Source organism: Gallinula chloropus (genome assembly GCF_964237585.1).
Source record: "Gallinula chloropus genome assembly, chromosome: 3".
Lineage (NCBI taxonomy): Eukaryota > Metazoa > Chordata > Aves > Gruiformes > Rallidae > Gallinula > Gallinula chloropus.
The window spans coordinates 38,821,118-38,841,099 of NC_140087.1; the positions used below are offsets into that span (position 1 = coordinate 38,821,118).

General features: G+C 45.3%; 1 protein-coding gene across 2 annotated transcripts in view; it reads left to right on the top strand.

Annotated features, from left to right (window-relative positions):
• Positions 1–16,809: 16,809 nt before the first annotated feature.
• Positions 16,810–19,982, top strand: part of SMOC2 (SPARC related modular calcium binding 2) — a gene marked incomplete at its 3' end in the record, with an annotated part of 141,916 nt that continues 138,743 nt past the window's right edge. For both annotated transcript variants that reach the window (XM_084261495.1, XM_084261494.1), the window contains exon 1: positions 16,810–16,952. In XM_084261495.1, the coding sequence (XP_084117621.1) occupies positions 16,875–16,952 (78 nt within the window). In that variant the 5' untranslated portion in view covers positions 16,810–16,874. The remainder of the gene's footprint in view (positions 16,953–19,982) is intronic.

The window sequence follows — 19,982 nt, forward strand, 5'->3', positions numbered from 1 at the left end:
TTTAAAAAAGACAAGTTTCTGCTAATACTTCATGAGCTAATAAAAATGTCATTTAGTTTCACTTTCTCCTGTTGAGCTTACTAACTTAACGTGAAATTTCATATATCATCCTCGAACTAATCTTCTTATTTACAGCTACATAAAATTCACCACGGTCAGTGAAAGTGCTGCCATTGAATTCAATGGATTTTGGAGCCAGTCCGTAGCTACCTTAGGGCTCTGGCCCCCTTGGCTCCTACCCATGAGACCAGAGGCTGAACCTGCTTTGTCTACATAGTTGAGGAATTTAAAAGGAAGATTAAAGAAAACATTATTGTCTTTGCTTCCACCTCTGCCTCCTTTCTAAGAGAAAAGAAAGTAGCTGCTCACTTCAGTACATCCAGAATTAAAGGTAATATCAATAGCTGTAGGTTGCAGTGTGTTCCAAGCATACTTTGTCCTCAGTAAACCTCAGAAAGTGAAACCCTTTTGCTCCGCAGGCCGGGTGGTTGAGTGGATCTCCATTGTTTTCTTAGGTTATGCACAGACATTGCTGAAGCACAGTACTGACTCTTGGACCACACTTGGTGTCTGCAGGAGCACCTGGAGTCTTCCAGGGCCTTCAAAACCTTTCAATTGGTCTTTCACATAGACATCTCTACACATGATGCTGCTGGTGGCCATCACAGGAAGGGTGGCTGTAAAGCACTGCACCATGTAAGACAGCAGAGGCATCACTATATCTCTTGAAATTGCCAAAGCTTCTTTGAGACACTTCATTTTACTGTTTGTGGTGTTACTGGTTGCTGTGCTCCCACGGAAAGCCAAAGTTGTAAGATGGAAAAACTATCCTGAGTGTCTTCTTCCTAACAAGGGACAATAAGCCAACAATATAACTACTTGACTGACAATTCTTAGTAACTCAGACTTTGAGTACATATTTGAGCTGGTCAAAGAGGTTTAAAATACTCCTTTTTTTTTTTTTGTTTTCTTTTTTCTTTTTTCTTTTCCCCCAGGAGTTTGTATTGCATAGAAATTTCCATAATTAACAGATCACTGAAGGCATTTTCAAGCCCACTTTACAGTAGAAGCGACTTCAATCTTTCTGTTACTCTCCTTGGTGTTTTTCAGCCTGCTAGAAAAAAACTTCAACAAATCACTCACAGCACATTCAAGTTTTAAAATAAGTTCTTAGAGGAATCTCTTAGTTGGTTTGTTTCATTAAAACAAAATATGTATATAACCCTTATTCAAACTCAGAATAGCTGTTCAATTAGCATAACGCAAAGAACTACCCTGGTTTGCACAGCATTGCTGAGGGCCAGTTAAATGGGAAGAATTTATATACTTTTTTTTTGGCTTTGTTTTGCTTATTAATACCAGTGGTATCTTTCAGCTTTACTGGGTGCCTCAGGGAACTGAGGAGGTACCTTTTTCTTAGATTTCCTTCCCAGAAGTCCCAGCTCGAAGACTCAGGTCAATGTGTGATGCACTCAGATTAAAGGCACACAGGACCTAGAGGTTCTTTTGGAAGAACTAAGGCTAATATTGCCTGGCTCCCCCATAACACATCGCAGTACTGAAAGCGATTCTGACATTCCAGGGGTTGCAGGATCCCTTGGCTCTTCCTCCATCTTAGCATCTATTTCTGGCCTTCTACTTCAGTGAATTTGGAGGTTCTCAGTTTTCTCAGAGATTGCTGTTCCTCTGTCAAATTGATCAATGGATTCAGAGGAGACAGGGCTGGAGGAGTAGTGAGGCACAATCAGACATATGCAGATCACGATGTCTCATTTCTTTAGGAAATCAGAGAGAAAATTGGCTATCATGTTATATTTTAAAAGAGTTCAAATTTCTGCAGATTTTGCATGGGTAGCATAGTGCTCCCCGGGCTGGCAGGGAGAAGCCTGAGGTAAATGGTGACTTTCGAGCCCACCTTCTCAGCAGCTTCATGGGGAGATACGGGCAGCAGCTCTGAGCCAGCCCCTCCTTTGCCCCAGACTAGACCTCGCCAGGTGCTGCACATGCTGGCCCCACTCCAGCAAAGCACTTAAGCACATGCTTAACTTTCAACACATCAATTACTCATGGAGAAGTCAAGCCTGGAGAAGCTGCCGCTGCAGAGATAGCGGTGAAAAGGAAATGGGGAGGTGGTGAACTTATTGCCACTCTTTCCCAATGGACCTGCCTGCAGACATCATTTAGGGCCTGAGGTAAAATGATTGCAGGGGCTAATAGGTCAATGACCCGCTACTCGGTCGTTTGCCCAGCCCCGACCTTTGCAAAAGAGAGGGGGAAGGCGAGGGGAAGATCTGTACAGTTTGTCAGATGTTATCATGCTTGATAAGACAAAGGTTTGCTTTTGTGGAATTTTTCTTTCCTGCTCTGCTACAGAAAAAAGATGGCAACCCAGAGAGATCTGTGGTGGCAAGGAGGAAACTCACAGTCTTTTGTTCTTGCTCTGCCACTCACATTTGCGACAGGTTTCCTTTCTGCCTGAAGCAATTCCAATTTCTGGCTCTGCATGTGTCAAAATAAGTTTCCAAAGCAAATCACAAATGCATGCAGTAATTAGAGCTGTCATTTCAATGTCAGGGGAAATTGCTTCCCTTCCCAAGAAGAATACACCTCTTGGTCAGCAGCATATTGTGGTGATGATGAAGAATTTGGCATTTGCCTCTTTGGGGTTTTTTTGGTTTTTTGGTTTCTTTATTTTTTACTTGGAGCATGGACAAGGAAAAAGAAAACTGCCTTATGCTGCTGCCACATGAGCCCTTATCTGTTTCAAAAACTCTTGGAAAATGCTGCTGAGAGGTAGACAACTATGCATAACCACAGAAATACACAAAAGTGACCCTAGAGTCACCTCTTTAGGAATTTGGACATCTAGCTGAATTTAAGGAAAAATTAAAAGCCCTCAACATATTCACAAATAGCATTCAGAAAAACTCAAACACAGGAATTTGAAAAATACTGTCCATTACTGCAGATCTCCAGCAACATGAAAAACTTTTTCGAAATGTTTGGTGATGATATCTTTTAAAAGTCCTGTGATAAACAGGCAGGCAGCCTTGATCCTCACTCTTCCAGAGAGATCCTCAGGGACACATCTGAAGCTTCCTTCACAAGACCAACACAAAACCAATATTCTCCACAGGAATATACTCTAGACTGCTCTCACAGTTTGTTTATAAAGTGAGCATTTTGTAATAATGGCAACATATATGGAGATAATTATTTCAAAGACTCCTTCTTTGCTTTGTGGGAGTTTAACTGCACAGGAAAAGAAATTATTTTCCAAGCAAACTGTCCTGCTTTAGTTTCTGTACTCCTGTGATGTACACAAATCCCTGATCTGTATAAAATGGCAGCTCTTCTCTAGAGCACCTGCAGCACCTCCGTCACAGGACATTCCAGTCAGAATTGAGTCAAAGCTACATTTTACATCTGGAAAGAGTGAAAATAGTTAGAAAGGCATCTAAAATGCATGCTGCAGCATGGGAAGAAGAATGGGATTTCTAATTGAGATGTGGGACACTTGCACTCAGATTTGCTCTCCGATCCACTTACGGTGAGTCATTTGCTCTCAGTGTCTCTGGGTCCCCAGCTCTGCAGAGGGCATCACCATCATTCCTTTCCCTCACCTTTCACGTGTATTTTGCAATGTGGTATTTTTTTAGAGTGCAGGGAAGCATGGAACACAGAGAGGGCTCTTTTCTGAGTTACAATTCTGTGAAGTGGTTTGGTAGTGACATCAGTTTAAGGACATTGCCCCGTCCCATCCGTTTGTCCTTGCCTGTGTACTGCAATTCGCTGCCCTGTCGGTTGTGCCACTTTGAACTTTGCTGAAAGATGCTGAAAGCAGCTGAGGAAATGTATCTAGGTAAAAATAAGTCTCCCCTCACCAACCTAATTTCTCATCTAGGCCAATCCACTGATAAGGGCAGTGTGGTCCCATCAACAGATCCTAGTACCAGCAAGTGGGCTGTGAGACATTGCACAGGCATGGAAACAACGACTTTGGGATTTCTTAAATGAGTTTAGTCAGCATTTCATTTCATTGCAGCCTGAGTAAAGCTTTCGAGGCTGGAGAAGCATCAAGCATGGCTATATGAGTCTCCGCTGCGACTCCATTATGAAACTTTGCCCTTCACAGCATTTCCATTCAAGTGCCACAGCAGCTCTTTGCAAACATTAAGTGCTGTGTCCCTACAACACACCTGGCAGGCAGATACAGTATCCCCTTATCAGATGGGCAAAACGAGCTGCACAGTGATCACGTCTGGCTGAGCTGTGCGGCGGGAGCTGAGGCGAGAGGCAGCAAGGAGCAGGAAGTCCTAATTACCGGACCGACGCTTTAACTACGAGGTTTCTGCTGGAAACCAGTGGCCACTGATAGCAACTGCCAATGCAAAGATGCTTCAAGCAGCAATAAGAACGGAGTGAGGAGTAACAATGATAGTACTTGCAGATGGCTTTCATTAAATGGAGTTTTTATTGGATTAAAGACACAATTCGGAGTCTACAGTAAAACTGCTCGAAATACTTTAATCTAATCTTGAAGAGGCTTTTTTTGACCAAATCAAACATTCTGCTGGGAATTTTTGAACTCCACTGAAATTTCCTGGGGGATTCTTGGTTTGAAACAAAAGAAAAAAGTAATTTCAAAACAGTCATGTTTGTTAGTTTTACAGCTGAAGATGAGATATATTTTATAGAAAATATATGTTTCTACTTCTGAAAATAATTGCTATTTTTGTTAGCTCTTGCCAGCAGAAGCTTTGTCATGGATTATCACGAGTGACTGACTGGGCTACAAATACTGTAAAAAATTAAATGGTTTTGTATGTTAAAGTAGTAACAACAAAATATTTCAGTGATGAAACCAGTGATGATTAACCTTTCCTGAAAGAAAGCTTCCTTCATCTTCAGTGCTTATCTTCAACCTTTAAAAGATATCTCTATTTTCATAGTAAAATTTATTATCTTGTGGCATAGTTTTGGCTTGGGGGTTTTTGGAGCAGGGACTCAGTAGACAAAAGATGATTGTATGTACCCACTGATTACCATTTTCATGTATAGTCATATGCTAACAAGACCCCAGCAAGCAACAAATTACCTTGATCTGCAATGCACACTCCAAAGAAAACGATATAAATGCTTACAACCCAATTTACTGCTATATTCTAGGTTGTTAACATAAACTTTCTGGGGGGCAAATCCACAGAGCTAATCTCATGGATGGATGCTGTGGCTACGAGTACACAAGGTAGGTAAAAGTTTGTCTTATTTGAGAAATCAAAGGAAGTAAAAGAATTGCTGAAGTAGATTTCTGAGCCTATCTGTAATTGCTTCAAAACCCAAGCCAACTGAAATTATAGATGCACTTTCCTTCTAATTTTCAACTGCTCATAATGAGCTGTGGACCTCAGGTTCCAGTATAAACAGACACCCAAAACCCACCTAGGGTGAATCCTCAAAGGCCAGAGAAATCTGATTATGGTTCATAAAAAAGAAAAAATGTTTATAAACATGGAAAATAATATCCATATTTTCGTTAAAAAAATGAGAGCAAGTGGTGAGGGAGGTTTAAGGAAGGGATGCAGCTTGCAATTCTAAACCAAAGAAATGAAAAACAAATCCAACAACCCCCTGAAAGATTCAGAAGTCCCATCAGACCAAGACCAAATGTTTTCAAAATCTGCAAAAACCTTCTGGTGTGAAATAATTTCAAGTTTCAATGAGAGTGCGGTTAGCAATAAGCTATAAATCACTGCGCATAGAGGTTTCTAACTGGCAAGTGGCAAACACATGAAGGCTGTTTCTCCATATTTTTGGCTTATTTGAATACAATTTTTTGAAGTTGTTCATAAGGAAACAAGATTTATACAATATCACTGTATTTCTCAGCCCTTACAATCTTTCTGATCCCTGCTGGTTAACTCCAGCCCAAGCTGACAGAGAGGTTGAGACTTGGAGAGACTGTGGTGCTAACTGTGCTGGAAGAGCTGTGGTGGAAGAGTGACAGTGTCACCAGTCACTAAAGAGGCGAGACCCACTGTGTGTGTATCGACAGCAGGGAAAGCCGTGGCTGGAGCTGGCTGGAGGTCACAGCTTACCAGGCACAGGGTGTTTCAGCTGTAGTATCTAGGCCAGAGGCAAAGTCTGACGCTCACTGAACAGATTCAGTATCTTATCATTGGTGATATTTGGGGAAAGAGCCTCTGGTCACTCTCAGCTTTTCTCTTCTATTGTTAATTTTTTTCCCTCCACTTTGCTCTTCTTTAGATTCATATTGAGAGAAAAGTTAAAGAACAGAAGCTGAGCAAATGCCCCTGAGTACATGGGGATTTGAGCAGCCAGATGTTTTTGTAACAGCTGGTGTATTGCTTTCTCCTTCACCTTCCAGAAAATCTTTATTCCACAGCGTTTCCACCCACAAAGTAAAAAATTAAATCTGCAAGACTCACTGCTCAGTGTTGTGTAAGACCCTAGTAAGGCTGAACTCCTCCCCAAGATTCGCTGATCCCTCCTGGGGACCCGAGGGTTCCTAGAAAAGTGTTCTTCATAATCTTCCTCTTTCTTAATCTCCTGTGATAGCATTTCAGTCACAGGCAGGAAAAGACTTCTCTTCCAGCAGTGGATCCATACCTGACAGTGGTAGGAATGGAGAAAGGTGAATGCATGAAGGGCAGCAATTATCTGCATCATATCAGCCTCTGAGCCTCTGAGGACTCTTCGGTACAGGCCATGAAAGTCAGAGTTCTCCCCAAACACCTGGTGAATCAGTTAGACACAACCTGCACATCCATGCCACCAATGCTCCAACTTAAAGCTGTTTTGGTTGCCACCTGCTGCAGAGCGCAGACAGGAGAGCATTCATCACTGGCTAGCTGTCGAGTGTTTAACAGCTTCTCAGCAGGTTTTGAAAATTTTATGTGGCTTCAGGTTCAGCCTGCAGCGAGTGATGTACGCTTCCTAACTCCTGACTCCAGCTGGTTAGGAGGGCCCTGAAATCTCAGTGCTACATGCTATGGGTGTGACTATATGGTCAGATGTGACTTTGGTGTGCTGGTAGTCTTGGGCCAGCATGGCGAAGCCCAGAAACCTGAGTGTTGGTTCGATCCATAGTCACCTTAGGAGGCTGTTCAGAAAGGGTTTTTACTGTTTTGGAATGGGAATTTGCTGCACAGAGGAAAAAGGATGACAGTGCATGCTGATGCAGAATTAAACGCGGGCAAAGAGACAGGCAAGAGAGAGGGGATACTCCCTGGGAGTACTTGACTGGAGTTGTGCATTGGGGGACAGAAAAGAAATGAGCCAGCTGAGCTTGATGTTGGAGAGCAAATGTGATTCGTCTTTTATTAATAAAAGAGGTCTCCCCACAAAGCATATTCCCATCTTGGCCTGATGATGTAGCACTAAGTGGAAATTGATACATGAAATGCCAAAGCCCATAAATCTCTAGTTACACTGGAGTAGACACTCTTTGGGGCTTGTAATTACAGGGAGTTGGCAGACATACAGATTTCATCTCTGAGAGAGAAAAGGACTTTCTGCTCTCCTGCCAACTGGGATGACTACGCTCGGTGCCAAGTTGGCCATACCTTCCAGAGCATTTGCAAAGCGCTGTTCAGCTCTACCTCAGATTTCTTCACTCTCTGAGTTTCTGAAAATGAACTAATAAAATATTTGTCATGGCACCTGCAGCGGTGAGGCATCTCAGAGAGAAAAGCCAAGTCCTGCCTCCCAACCAGAGAAAGGCACAGTCGAGAAACAGCAATAGCTCAGCCCTGTGTAGGAGGGAAACAGGAAAAGTTTCGTAACGGCCGGGCCACAGACGATGGCTGGAGGACAGCTGATACTGCCGGGCACTGCCCTGACTGTGAGCAATGTTTTGCTCTCTGGAGCCATCCTAATGGTGTGGATCAGGCACTGATGGACCGAACTGTGGGGCAAACACAGTTTCTCAGGCACTCCTGCCGCAGGCAAGCTGCCCATGCTGCCTGGGGACATGGATATAGCCTGGACCTGGAAAGCCAGACCTGCCCTCTATTGGTCTCTTAAGATTATCTCCGCACATTTTCCCTCTGCTTTTTAGCACTGACATCAAACACATCAAGTCTGGCCTTGGTGATCTGTGCTGGCTGCCAAGGTGGCAGACAATCAGCTATCTGATATTTAGTCAGACATCTCCATAAGTAATAATGTGAAACCTGTGGGCAAAATAGCATTACTAATACTTTTTTGGCCAAATTCTGCTCTCAGTTACACCAGAGGAATGCAACTGAAGTCAATATGATTTACAGGAATTAAGGACAGTGCACAGTTTGTTTGTTTGGGTTTCATTTCTTTTTTTTTAGATGACATTTAGATTCCAGTTGCAGCTAATAGGGCTGGCTACAGACAAATCTCAAAGAAAGTAACACTGTTATTTGTTTTTCTTCCTAACTCCAGTGTCAGCCCCAGTCTAACAAAGCACCCTATAATATTTGCTTAGGCACTGAATTTGTTAGCCTAACTTATTTTTACTGTTTATCCCACATTTCTGTAAAAATGTGTAAAAAAATAATCTGTTAATGCCAAATGTTCTCAAATACTCTTTTTCACAGGCACAGTGTACGCTAGGAAGAGCTTGCAAGTGTAGCTATGCTGGAATTTTTATATCAATAAACCCCTGAGGGGTGGTGCAACTCCCATCAGTGCACTGGTTTCAAGGATGAAATAACACATCCTGGCAATCCCTGCAGCTCTTGCCAACAGAACTGCAAGGCATCTTCTTGCTGAGACAGAATACCAGTAAAAGCTTCTCCTGAGAAACCAAGCAGGGACTCCACGTTACCCAGCTACTTGTGATGCTCACCTGGCATGTAGGAGACAAAGGTGCACGTCCCTGCTTTGCCCAAATCGGTTCCATCAGATCTGAGTCCCTCTCCTTAGCAAAACATTTCATCAACCCTGGCCCTGATGGCTGCCAAAAGATCCCTCCATCCCTCTGTGCTCATAGGTCAGAGCTGCTCCAGAACAGTTCGATGAGCTGATGGTTGGGATGGGAGGTGGGAGAGCTGGGTGTCAGTCAGGCAACACAGGAGCTCAAAGAGGGGTTCTCCTGTAACTCTGGACACCTCAACCACCAGCCTTCTGGCTAGCCTCAGGGGCAGAGCTTTGACTGGTTTTCAGCAGAAGCACTTGTTGGGGCCCAAGAAATCTTTCTTAATGAGGATTTTGTTGCAACCAATGTGCCTCTGTGAAAAAGCACAGCTTTTAAAAAGCTGCTGTTTTCTGACACAAGCACACACATAATCATATTTCACTGAAGAATTTCTGATCGGGTCTCGATGTGCTCTCAAAAAAGGCCAAATGACCTCAGGGTTACAAGGTGCCAGTTGCAGATAGTGTTTCACATTCTTTCTTAGAAAAATAGTTATGAAACTACTGGATTTTCTTTCCCTATTTTTTTCTGTATGTCTTCCAATGCAAAATACTTTGTTCTCCCAGTGGAAACCAATCATTTACTAAATATTTAGTGTAATTCATATCTCTGTCTCTCAAGTAGACCAGTGTTTATACTTCAAAAGCAAGAATGTTTCTTCACATGCCATAGTCACTCCATAGAAATAAATACAAACCACAGAACCTGCACAAATCTTTGCTGAGGCACAAGATTTTAAACACCTTATGGATTAATGTTTATGGAGCCTGTCAGAGATTTAAAACCACAACGAGGAAGAAAGGTTTGCTTCAGCGCTGAGAAGCGAACTTTTAGTCTAACGTCAGCCCTGCACTGAAAAAAGCCTTGGCAGGCTGTTTGTCTAAGCAGGCAGGTCCTTACTCAATTGTTCGTGATGTCTTTCCACTTAGTCCTTGCTATAAATTTGTCTCTTTGCCACCCTCTTTACGCTTTACCTCAGCGTGCCTCAGAGACGTGCAGAGCCAGCAGCTCACCACGAGCTTGGCCTAAGGGGAAATGCTAGCAAGAAAGACCAGCCTGCCAAAATCCATAAAGCTTGCTGTTTTTTGCCTCACTTTAAAACAAAAAAATAATATTGTCTTTTCTCTAAAGTGGTAAAGCGACACATGCCCAAATGAGTTCTTGACATTACACTACAGGAGTTTTTAAGGGTTTTGAAGAAACCTTGGCACTTATCAACATGTTCTCCAAAATGTATGACTGTTAATTAGTTTAGCAGTCAGTGAAAGTAAAAAAAAAACCAAAGCATCCTGGTGTAACCAGTGGCTTTTGGGAAGGCAATGGGGAATCCGTGAAAATCACAGCCTCTGAAATACTGAATAAATCCAAAAGGAAATAAGTGATTAAAGACAGAAAGGCACTCACATCCGCTGCTGTAATAACCTCCTGCTTGACTGCTGCCACCACATCTGTGACAATGTATCTGTACTTACCAGCTGGGCAAAAACTGCTGGTGAAAATAATAAACATCAGGAGAAATGGGCATTTCCCCCAAAGTGCGGTACTTTTTTCTTGAAGGTTTAACTGAGCTTCTTGAAATGTCATTTTTTCCCCCTCCTTCCGATGGGAACTTGGTAAGAAAAAATTACTCTCAATGGACTAAAGGCCATTGTAAAGCAGATTTTGGCTGGGTCAAGCACAGCATTTTTTCACAGACCGCGGCATGCTGATAATGCCACTTTCCCACCAGAAAGTGCCTGCTCCTCTGTCTACCCTCAGACACACTTGAACACTGTCCGAGGGCATCTGCTGCAGACCTGGACCTCCATAGGGCTTGTTGAGGAGCCTTTACATTCTCCTCTAGTTATAGGGTCCTCCCCACCCTCTTGCTCGCATTTCCAGTATTTCAACCCTGCAGATGGGACTGCTGTTTGAGGTCATGAGTTATGTTTTTCCACCTATCACAGGTTTACTCTGGCTTTCATTGGACAGTCATTGAGGGCAAAAAATGTGAAAATACACTTTCCTTCCCTGTGTGCTCCTTAAAAGGAGGGGGCAGGAAGGAAGCGGAGATGGGGCAAGGAATAACTAGCTTATGGCTGTTTGCTGCCAACTTCCTAAATTCTTAAAAGGCGTTAATCTCTGCGCAAGGTGCCACAGTCATAGCCCTGGAGCCCAAAGCCCTCTCTGTATGTACAAGGCAGGAATCATGTAGGAAGGGACAAGGGTGGCTGCCCTGCATGCTCAGGTGGCTTTGCCTCCATCCTGTCCTGGGCTGATCTCTGTCAGTGGTGACAACATGGCTCTGGCACTGAGCCCATTTAGGCTTTGGCCTCTGGGCTGAGATTGCTCGGTGTGGTGAAGGCTTAGCAAACACCTTGTGCCCCCAGGAGGCCGGCTTGGCACTGTGGACTTTGCTTCACACAAGACTGAAGAAGAGGCATGAGAACATAATGGCTTTTGGGCTACTATGGGTTTACAAATCTGATGTTGCAAGCCAGTACTGCTTCTCCACAACAAATCTCTTCCTATACTTCTGAGAAGCAGTGCATATCGGATGCTGAAGTAGCACATCTCTAACAGGAGATCTACCTGCACATTTAGCTGCTTAGCATCTTTCCAGCAAGAAGACTTCCTACATCTTCATATTAAACTGTTTGTTCCTCCTTTTATTTTCAAGTATAAAAAACCTTCCCCCAGAAGATGATGAGCCATGCAGCAAACAGGTAGTGACAGCAAAAAAATCTGGTCAATGAAAGAGAATAACAACAACAACAATGACGACAACAATAATAGATAAGCACGTTCTACTTGTGGGCCTGATGATTTCAAAGCTGCTTTATGACTCACACCTTCTGGTGTTATTTTGTGTTCTGGTTTTCTACCACATCCGACGTCACCTCAGCTACTCCACTAACACTCAGAAAGTGTTTCATGGCCAGTATTTCATTTTATGTAATAGCTGTTTTCCTGTCTGATTTTCACAGTTGGTGTAAATCTAGTTACAAGCACTGGGGATGAATTTATCTCACACCAGACAGAGCTCCTCCCACTGACATTCTCCACACCACAGTTTGTTTCCAAGTCTCTGGGAATCATGCAGAATGCCGTGGTTGTTTTGCAGAGGATCAGGCAGCAGACCGAGTATGTCAGCATTAATTCCAAAAGGCTGTTTTGTTCTTTATTCCTCTTTTTCTTTCTTCCCTCTCTTGGTACTTACATCCTTCTTGCTATTCCAGGTGCTCCTTTAACTCAGGAGCTGACCAGGATTTGAGGGTTTGCTCCTGCTCCCTCTCCCACCATCCTGGGTTGTACACTTGGGTGAAAGAGGAACATCTCTGTCCTCAGAGCCGTGGCGATCCCAGAGAGTGATTTATTGTAAGGGAGGGGTGAATGAGTGAGGCAGCAGCAATGCCTCTCTTCATTGCAACAAGAAACCTCCTTCTGAGGAGTCTAAAGACTGTCCTGGTATTGGGTGTGGACAGCATGACAGAAATGCATCTCTGACAGATGGCCAAGGTACCAGTGCTGCTCTGCTCCCTCGCCCCACAAGACACAGAGCAGGGTTTTGTTGTTGTTGTTGTTGCCCTGAAGGAGTAAGTCCTCTCCCTCATACTGACTGCCCACTAAAGTGTGATAAAATGCCACATGATGAGGTCTAATCATGCAAAATGCAACTTGATCAGTTTGGAAAGTCTCACTGAAGGATGAGTCTCTCTGTGTTGCCCAAGGACAACTAGCCACACATGGGCCTCTTTCTCCACAATTTTCGCTTTACCTCTACACTGTGTCCCCTTTCTAAAAGGCTGGTTTGACAACTTTGTGATCAAATAATGCATGGGCCTTCATGGTTTGGGTTTTACACAGAGCTGGCTCACCTGTGTATCTCTCAGAAAACAGGATCCTGGCCCCTGGTTCCCATAAACACTATTAAAAATTCCACACCATGTTTCACGTGGCACAGAGCACAGCTCACTCATAGCTGTGTTAAAGCAATCTATGCAATAAAAAAGCTTACAAGGAGTATTTTTTACTTTAAAAAATAATTAAATGAATGAGTAATTTTTATTGTTTGATTATGATATCGAACAACCTCCTACTTATGTCTCGGGCTCCATCTTCCTTACTACCTACAGAAAACATGAAGAAGTAAGACAGCAGAGACATGGGAGAAAAAGAATCTCTAATAACTGCATTATCCTCTGCCAGCAGTGCCCAATCCTGCTGCAGGGAGTGGGCTCCTGAACATACCCCTGCAATGAAATATGGTGGACCATCCCTGTCACTGGAGAACTGCATGGAAAACGAAGATGATTTACTTTCTGTGGCCTGGTTAGTTAAGAGCCAGATAGCTCTTCCTTTCTCACTGTTAGAATTTATTGGAACAATCCTGTTGAATTTAAGGCAGGATGGTCAACCACCCGCAGGATTTTAAAGCAGCCTGCACAATTCTATATCAGAGAGATAATGCCCTTTTGCTTTTTCTTACCATGAAAGAAAGTATTCATGCTCTAGTAAATTCTGCCGAATATTTCCTGTATATTTGGATTCATTGCTCTTAAACTACACAGGATTGCTCCACGAGATTCACTCATCTGAGCAACATGAGTTGTTTTCCACAATAGTTCTAGAAAAACTTGGGGGGGGGAAAGGAGAAAACATGGGTCTCATGGTAAGAGCATGAGTCTAGGACCTCTGAAAACTTGGGTACAGTTCCTAATGCAGCAAAGATCAAGTCTGGACATGGTGTTGGTGTGAGGTGGCAGGTAGATCAAAATTGACCCCAACATGTGACCTCACTTGTCTGGCGTGAGGGCTGAGAGCTGTGCTTGGTGTAAACCCTCCACTGACAAACTCCAGCAAGTAATACAAACCAGAATTTTCCTTTAGTGGCATCTACACAGAGGGGGCACTCACAACATATTCCTGTGAATGGACACAGGAGTCCTCCTGGAAATCTGTCTCCTTTTTAAATGGGAGATCAACACCTGGAAGGAATACTGATGTGACCCTCTCATAGGCCTTCCCCAGCTATAACAAGCAAAAACATTTATTTCCCATTATCTAATCAGACTGGAAGTTCCTGGAGACAGGTAGGTTTCTTACCACCATGGTGGTGGCTGGAAGCTTTGCCTGTTATAATCACTCTTTTACATTATAAGACACTATTTTCAGTTGCTTAAGGCTTGCCAGTTTTTCTATCACTTCGCCTCACATTTTCCTTTGAAAATATTTACATTTGACTGAATTATCTTCTGGGATGGAGAGCAAAGAAAGGGAGAAAGAAATTTTAAGCAGTATAGTCAAGTGTCTTTTGAGAAAAAAACCTGGGGAAATGACAGTAGACAAAATAATACTGTATATTTTGGCACTTCATCTTTATTTTAAAATCATAATGCCACCAGTTTCTGGACTCTAGACTTCATTTTTTGCAGAGCTTTGGTCCTTTTGCTATTGCTAACTCTGTGGAAATCCACTCAAATTTGACTAACTTATAAACCCTCAGAAACCTATGGCTTGTTTCTATCAGATAAGTTTCTCATCTAGCCTGAGCATAGATTGTTTTTTTCCCCTGCAATGTCAACTGCAAATTGCTGTGCCATTTAGTGGGCCCTGACAGATAAACTGAGAGCAAAAGGTCTGTCTGCTGTGAGTCCCCTTTTCCCAGCTGCACGCCACCAGTGCATGGGAGGATGCTGAGCTGAAGGAGAAGGGGCTGCAGGCTTGGCAACCTGCAAAAAGCATGGCAGAAGGGGAAGCAGGCATGGGGCTGTAGGGCTGCTTGGTGATGAAATGGGCAGGACCTGGACTATGAGGCAGACTGGTAGAGAAGGAAGAGGACTGGGAAGATGATTTGGAGAAGTGAATCTGACTGCATTGACAAGGCAATGAGAGGAAAACAGGATGAGGTACATATGGAGAATGATTTTAAGGTAGGAAGGGAGCTGGAGTCATGGTCTCAAGAATAAAAGCTTCTTTTGCTTCTAACAGAGAGATCAGCATCGACAAGTTTCATTACCTCCCAGCTGGGAGGAAAGGACTGTGAAGCCCATACTGGCAAAATCTGGTATTTCTGTGCAACATGCTGCTAGTTTGAGACTGATGGAGGTCTGTGTGGTGCAGTGAAGGGTCCCAAACATGCTCGGACCTGGGAAATTCTGTATGATAGCTTCCTTATAATTTTCTCTCCCGTTTAAAAAGCCCGGGAGGTATTATGGGCCATGCGGACACACACACACACACACACACACACACACACACACACACACACACATGCATTCACATACTTTGTGTTGATAACAGAGTTGTTTAAAATCAAACTTTTTGGAAAAATGGGGCACCCAACTAAGTCTGTAATGGTTTTCTACCTCTCTCTGCCTTGGCTCACTGTGTGTGCAGCTCCTGCTCTGGAGAATACACTCCATCCCAAGCTCTGGTTGAGGCAGTGTGCGACTGCCAGGGTGTGTGACAAGCCTGAGAGGTCGGATCCGGATGCTTGTGGAAAGTGTCCCTTATGTGGGGGCAGCGTGCCACTTTGCAGACCCCCTAAAGCCCTTCCTCTCCTGCAAAGGCGGACACCCGAAGAACGCAGCAAGCCCTGATAGCTTCCCTGGTAGCACCACCGAACCGCGGGGATCTCTGCAGCCTGGCAGCGAGCCACGGGACTCTGGGGAAGAACAGGGGACTCCTGCATTGACAAAATTGCAGTTTTACTGGGTTTCTTTCAGGCAGGCGGGGGTGGGGTGGGGGGGTTGGGGGTGGTGGTGGTTGGGGGGGGGTGGGGTGGGGGGAGATATCCCAGCGCAGTTCACAGTAAGGAAATAATATAACATTATTTGGCTCCTAAAGATAAGCGAGAAAGGCGCAGATCTGTCAGAAGGAAGGTTTCACCTGGCATCAACCGCACGGACAGCGGCAGCTCCGCAGCGACCTGCGTCTCCCCGGGTTACTTCTCCGCTAGCAAACAGTGCCCGCTCCCTGCCGTGCCAGGCTGCCGGGCAGCCCCTAGCGACATCCCGCTGCCGCCACCTGCCCCAACAGGGCGCTGCTGCCCGGCTTTTACCCCCGCCAGCAATGTGCCTGCCTCGGCCCCTGCTCCCCGCCCTGGGCCGGTGCCCGACGGGCGGCGCGGCGCAACGGGAGAGCGGACGGGCCAGGGTCGGGGTGCACCGAGTCGGGGGTCGAGGCCCCTCACCCTCCCCCGACAGGGGATGTCGGTATTTGTGCATGTAGATTCATCATGAGGAGGGAGGAAAATGAACTCGGGGGAGGGGGCTGTTGGTGGCGGGGGCGTGGGGGTGGCGAAGCCGGCGTCCCCCCCCAGGAGCACCGGGGAGGGTTAATCGGCGAGGATCTGTGGGTCTGGGAGGAGAAAGCGGAGGCCGGGCTGGGGAGGGGGAGGATAAGAGGAAAAGGGGAAGAGCGGCTCGGTGAGGTCGCACACCACCAGCCTCCGCAGCCGCGGCAGTGCCTGCCCGAGGACCCCCGCCGGCGGCGGACACCGGAGGGGTGGTGTGGGAGGGTCCTCCCTTCCCGTCCCAACCTTTTCCTCCCTCTTCTCCTGCCACGGGGGAGACGAAGGAAAGAAAGCGACCCCCTAGGGCTAGGCAGCAGCCCGTCCGAGGCGGAGGGAGGCGCGGCGCCCCGGGGGAGGCGGCGGGGTCCGACGGTTCCCGCGGCAGTGCCTGCGCGGCGGGAGGGCGCCGGGAGAGGAGAGGCTGGGGAGCATCTGCGAGCCGGGTCTGACTCTTGAGCGAGGGAGGGACAGAGAGAGGGAGAAACCGCCGCCTGTCTGCTATACTGCCGTCCCCAAATTTCAAGGGGTGGGGAAAAAGAAAATAGAGGACCTAAGCTGGGACCTCCCAGCGGGAGCCATTGAAAAGGAGCCAAAGCAAGCGTCGGTGGGGGGGGGAGCGACATCCCAAGGAGAGTCCCCCTTCTCTGCTTCCCGGAGCCACTGCGTGCCCGCCGCCGCAGCCTCAGGATGTGGGTGCCGCTGCTGCTGCTGCTGCTGCCGGAGCTGTTCCCCGCCGTGCCGGCCCAAAAACTCTCCGCCCTCACGGTAAGGCCGTCCCGCCGCTGGGCGCCGGGCGCCGGGCGGGTCGGTCCCCCCGGGACGCACCTGAGCGGGCTGATGCGCTCCCCACGGGCAGCGTGTGGCCGCCCCGCTCCCCTCAGCTGCCGGGCAACGGGCTGCTCCCCGCTTTGGGGGGAGGCTGGGAACCCCCAGGAGAGGTGGGCAGCTCCGCCGCGGCTTGTCCGGCTACGCGGGGCACGGCGCGGCGTGGTGATCAGCCGGCACCGCCGCCCCTTCGCCTTTCTCCAGGGGAGAGAGCACGGCCCGTGGCAGCGGAGTGGAAGTTTACCGCGGGTCTCCGCAGAGCTTCTGGCCAGTGTTAATGTCCGTGCTAATGCTTTTATTTTCCCGAAGAGGAATAACGCTGCAGTGAGGTTTGCTTTTGGACAGTCTCGAGTTGGCCGGTTTAACTTTATTTTTAATTATAAAGCGACGTGAAACAAGCGTCTCTGGCTATTCCAGGCTCCATGATGCTAAACATGGAACTCCGCGTAGCGACGGGCGAGCCAATTCATTAGGCTTGCTAAATAAGCCATAACCACTTCTTTAGCCAAGACCTGAGGTTTGAAGCTAATAGCTCAGCTCAGTCTTCTTGTAGAGCTTGCAGTGTTTGCAAAGCTATAATTAATGCAATCTGTAGAAATAAAAACATTTTCCTTAAATGTGTTTTTAAACAAGTGCTTGAGTAAACATAACGGGCAGCGAGTACCCCTTTCAAGCTGTTTTTAAGTGTTTTGGTGAGGGCTGTGCCCTTTAGAGTTTATTATGCTAAAGTTACAGGCAGTTGCAAAGTGAAATAGACCTGAGTTTTGTCTCTGTCCTTCAGAAAATTTCTGTAAAATACTGAGAGTTGGGGCTTTTTCCTTTTTTTCCCCTTTTCTTTTTGAGTTGGGGGGAGGCATAAGAACAGTTCAAGGAGAAACGGCGGTGGGGCATGGCTGAGCTTCTCATACCTGAAATTCTTCAGAAAAAGTTGTGCCTTCTCATCTAGGGATTTTTTTTTTAAATGATTTGTAGATTAGAAGCTGCTAATTGAGAAGGAATGAATTTGCTCCATGAATTTTATAGCGTGTGGCATTTGAAAATGCGGGACAGACAAAATCAAGCAATTCTCATCTTTTACTTTTTAAAAACCCCATTTGGAGCAGCCTTAGGCTGTCAGGTGGTACATACTATTCTAGCTAACAGGTTAGCATGGCGATGTAGTTCTGAGTTCACTTTAGCAAACGTGCAAACAGAATTTACAAGAGATTACATGTTATAGTCTTTCTTCTGTACATAAAAGTTTCTGAATGATAGCATGGAAGTAAACTGGAAATGCTACCAAATCTTAATTTGTCCAAATGTAAAATAAGAGTGATTGTGGCTGTTACATCTTTAAATGATACACGACTCAAATGATACTAAAGCCTTTTAACAAATGTATATAAATCATGGCTGAATGTAACTGTCATTCAGTGAGTGGCTGCTTGCCTTACAAAAGGGAAGAAAAATCTGGCCAAGGGTGCTTGAGCAGACTCCTTAAAAATTAAATGTTATAGCCTCATGCAGACGTATTTCACTTCAGTGTTAACTGAGAGATGTCTGAAGTGCCTCTACTCCCTCTTTCACCCATCCAGAGTGTGTATGCATTGTTTCCTTCTCTACCATACAGCAGCGTGCATTTTTATGAACCGTGACCAGGAAAGTTAATCCTGGTGAAATCCTCACCTTCTGCTACCAAAGAAGTAATGGCTTTGGAGGCTTTAAGCTTTCGGATGGAATTAAACTTGAACGTTTTGCTAAGGGTAGCTAGTCTTGTTAGCAGGGGGCTGCCTGTGCTCCTCTTAGAGTGATGTGTAGCCTGTAGGAATGCTAGCCTACATTAGGAGTCCTACCATGAAATGGGTAATGAGCAGTCAGACACCTGTAGAAAGAAAACAACACACAGACAGAATCATGCACACATACTTTTTGCATCTTCCCACAAGACTAAACTTTGAACGAGGCAGGTTTATTCCTACTATTTGTGTATTTCCCTATTTAAGCAACAACAGCAACAAAAAGCAATGCTACTACAGCAATAAATAGCACACCACTAAATCATTCTCTACTCCTGCAGTCATTTTGCTTATAGCTCACAGTCTGTATAACCACTTCCCACGTGTATCCTTCTCAAATATCCACGGGTAGTATCTGCATAATTCTATGGGAAAACAAACCTGAGATGTGTAGAGAGACCAAGAAAATATAGGACTTTTTTTTCCACCTGCTGTTCCATTGTATGATGACAGAGAACTACCATTCCTTTCTACACATCAGATGAAGATTTTCTTTTTATTTGTGGTTGGAAGAATAGTGAAGACAGACTGACATTTTCATAAACAACCGCAGGCCACAAGGACATAACATGTTTCCTGAGTTTCATGGAAACTGCAGGAAGATTATGGGGAGGGTGTGCACATCCCTGATGGTATCACACCGTGATGGGTATATGCAGCTTGCCATTGGAAGTATCAGGAGCACAGTCTCCTTAACCACAGGGGTAAATCTGCCATAAGCTTAACCTTATGAACCACGTAATAATAAAATTAAAGTTCCTTCTAGCAAAACAAACTCTAAAGTTAAGGTCATTTTCCGAAAAATGACTAGATAGATCAGAGGTTGTTTTCCTTGCCTTTGTGCTGAACAGCTTTGGCTTCTAAGCTGCAAACTGGGTGATGGGTGGGCATGGAGGTGGATAACAGCATCTGTCTTTATGTTTTTCGTCTCTCTAAACATATTTCTGGGCTGTTTCAACTCACTGGCTCCAGGAGCAAAACAAGTATTACTTATGAGGACTTTTAATGGTGTACAGAGCTGTATCCCCATTTAATTTGGAATAGCATTTTTGCATTTCCCTCGAGCAGAAATACCCATAACAAGCACCCATGTTTATAGTTCAGATGCATCTGTGAATTTTCAGAGGTTGGAAGCTGTGCAATAGTCCTAAAGCAAGAAATTCCTGAGTTTTCACACGAATAACACCTCCAGGAG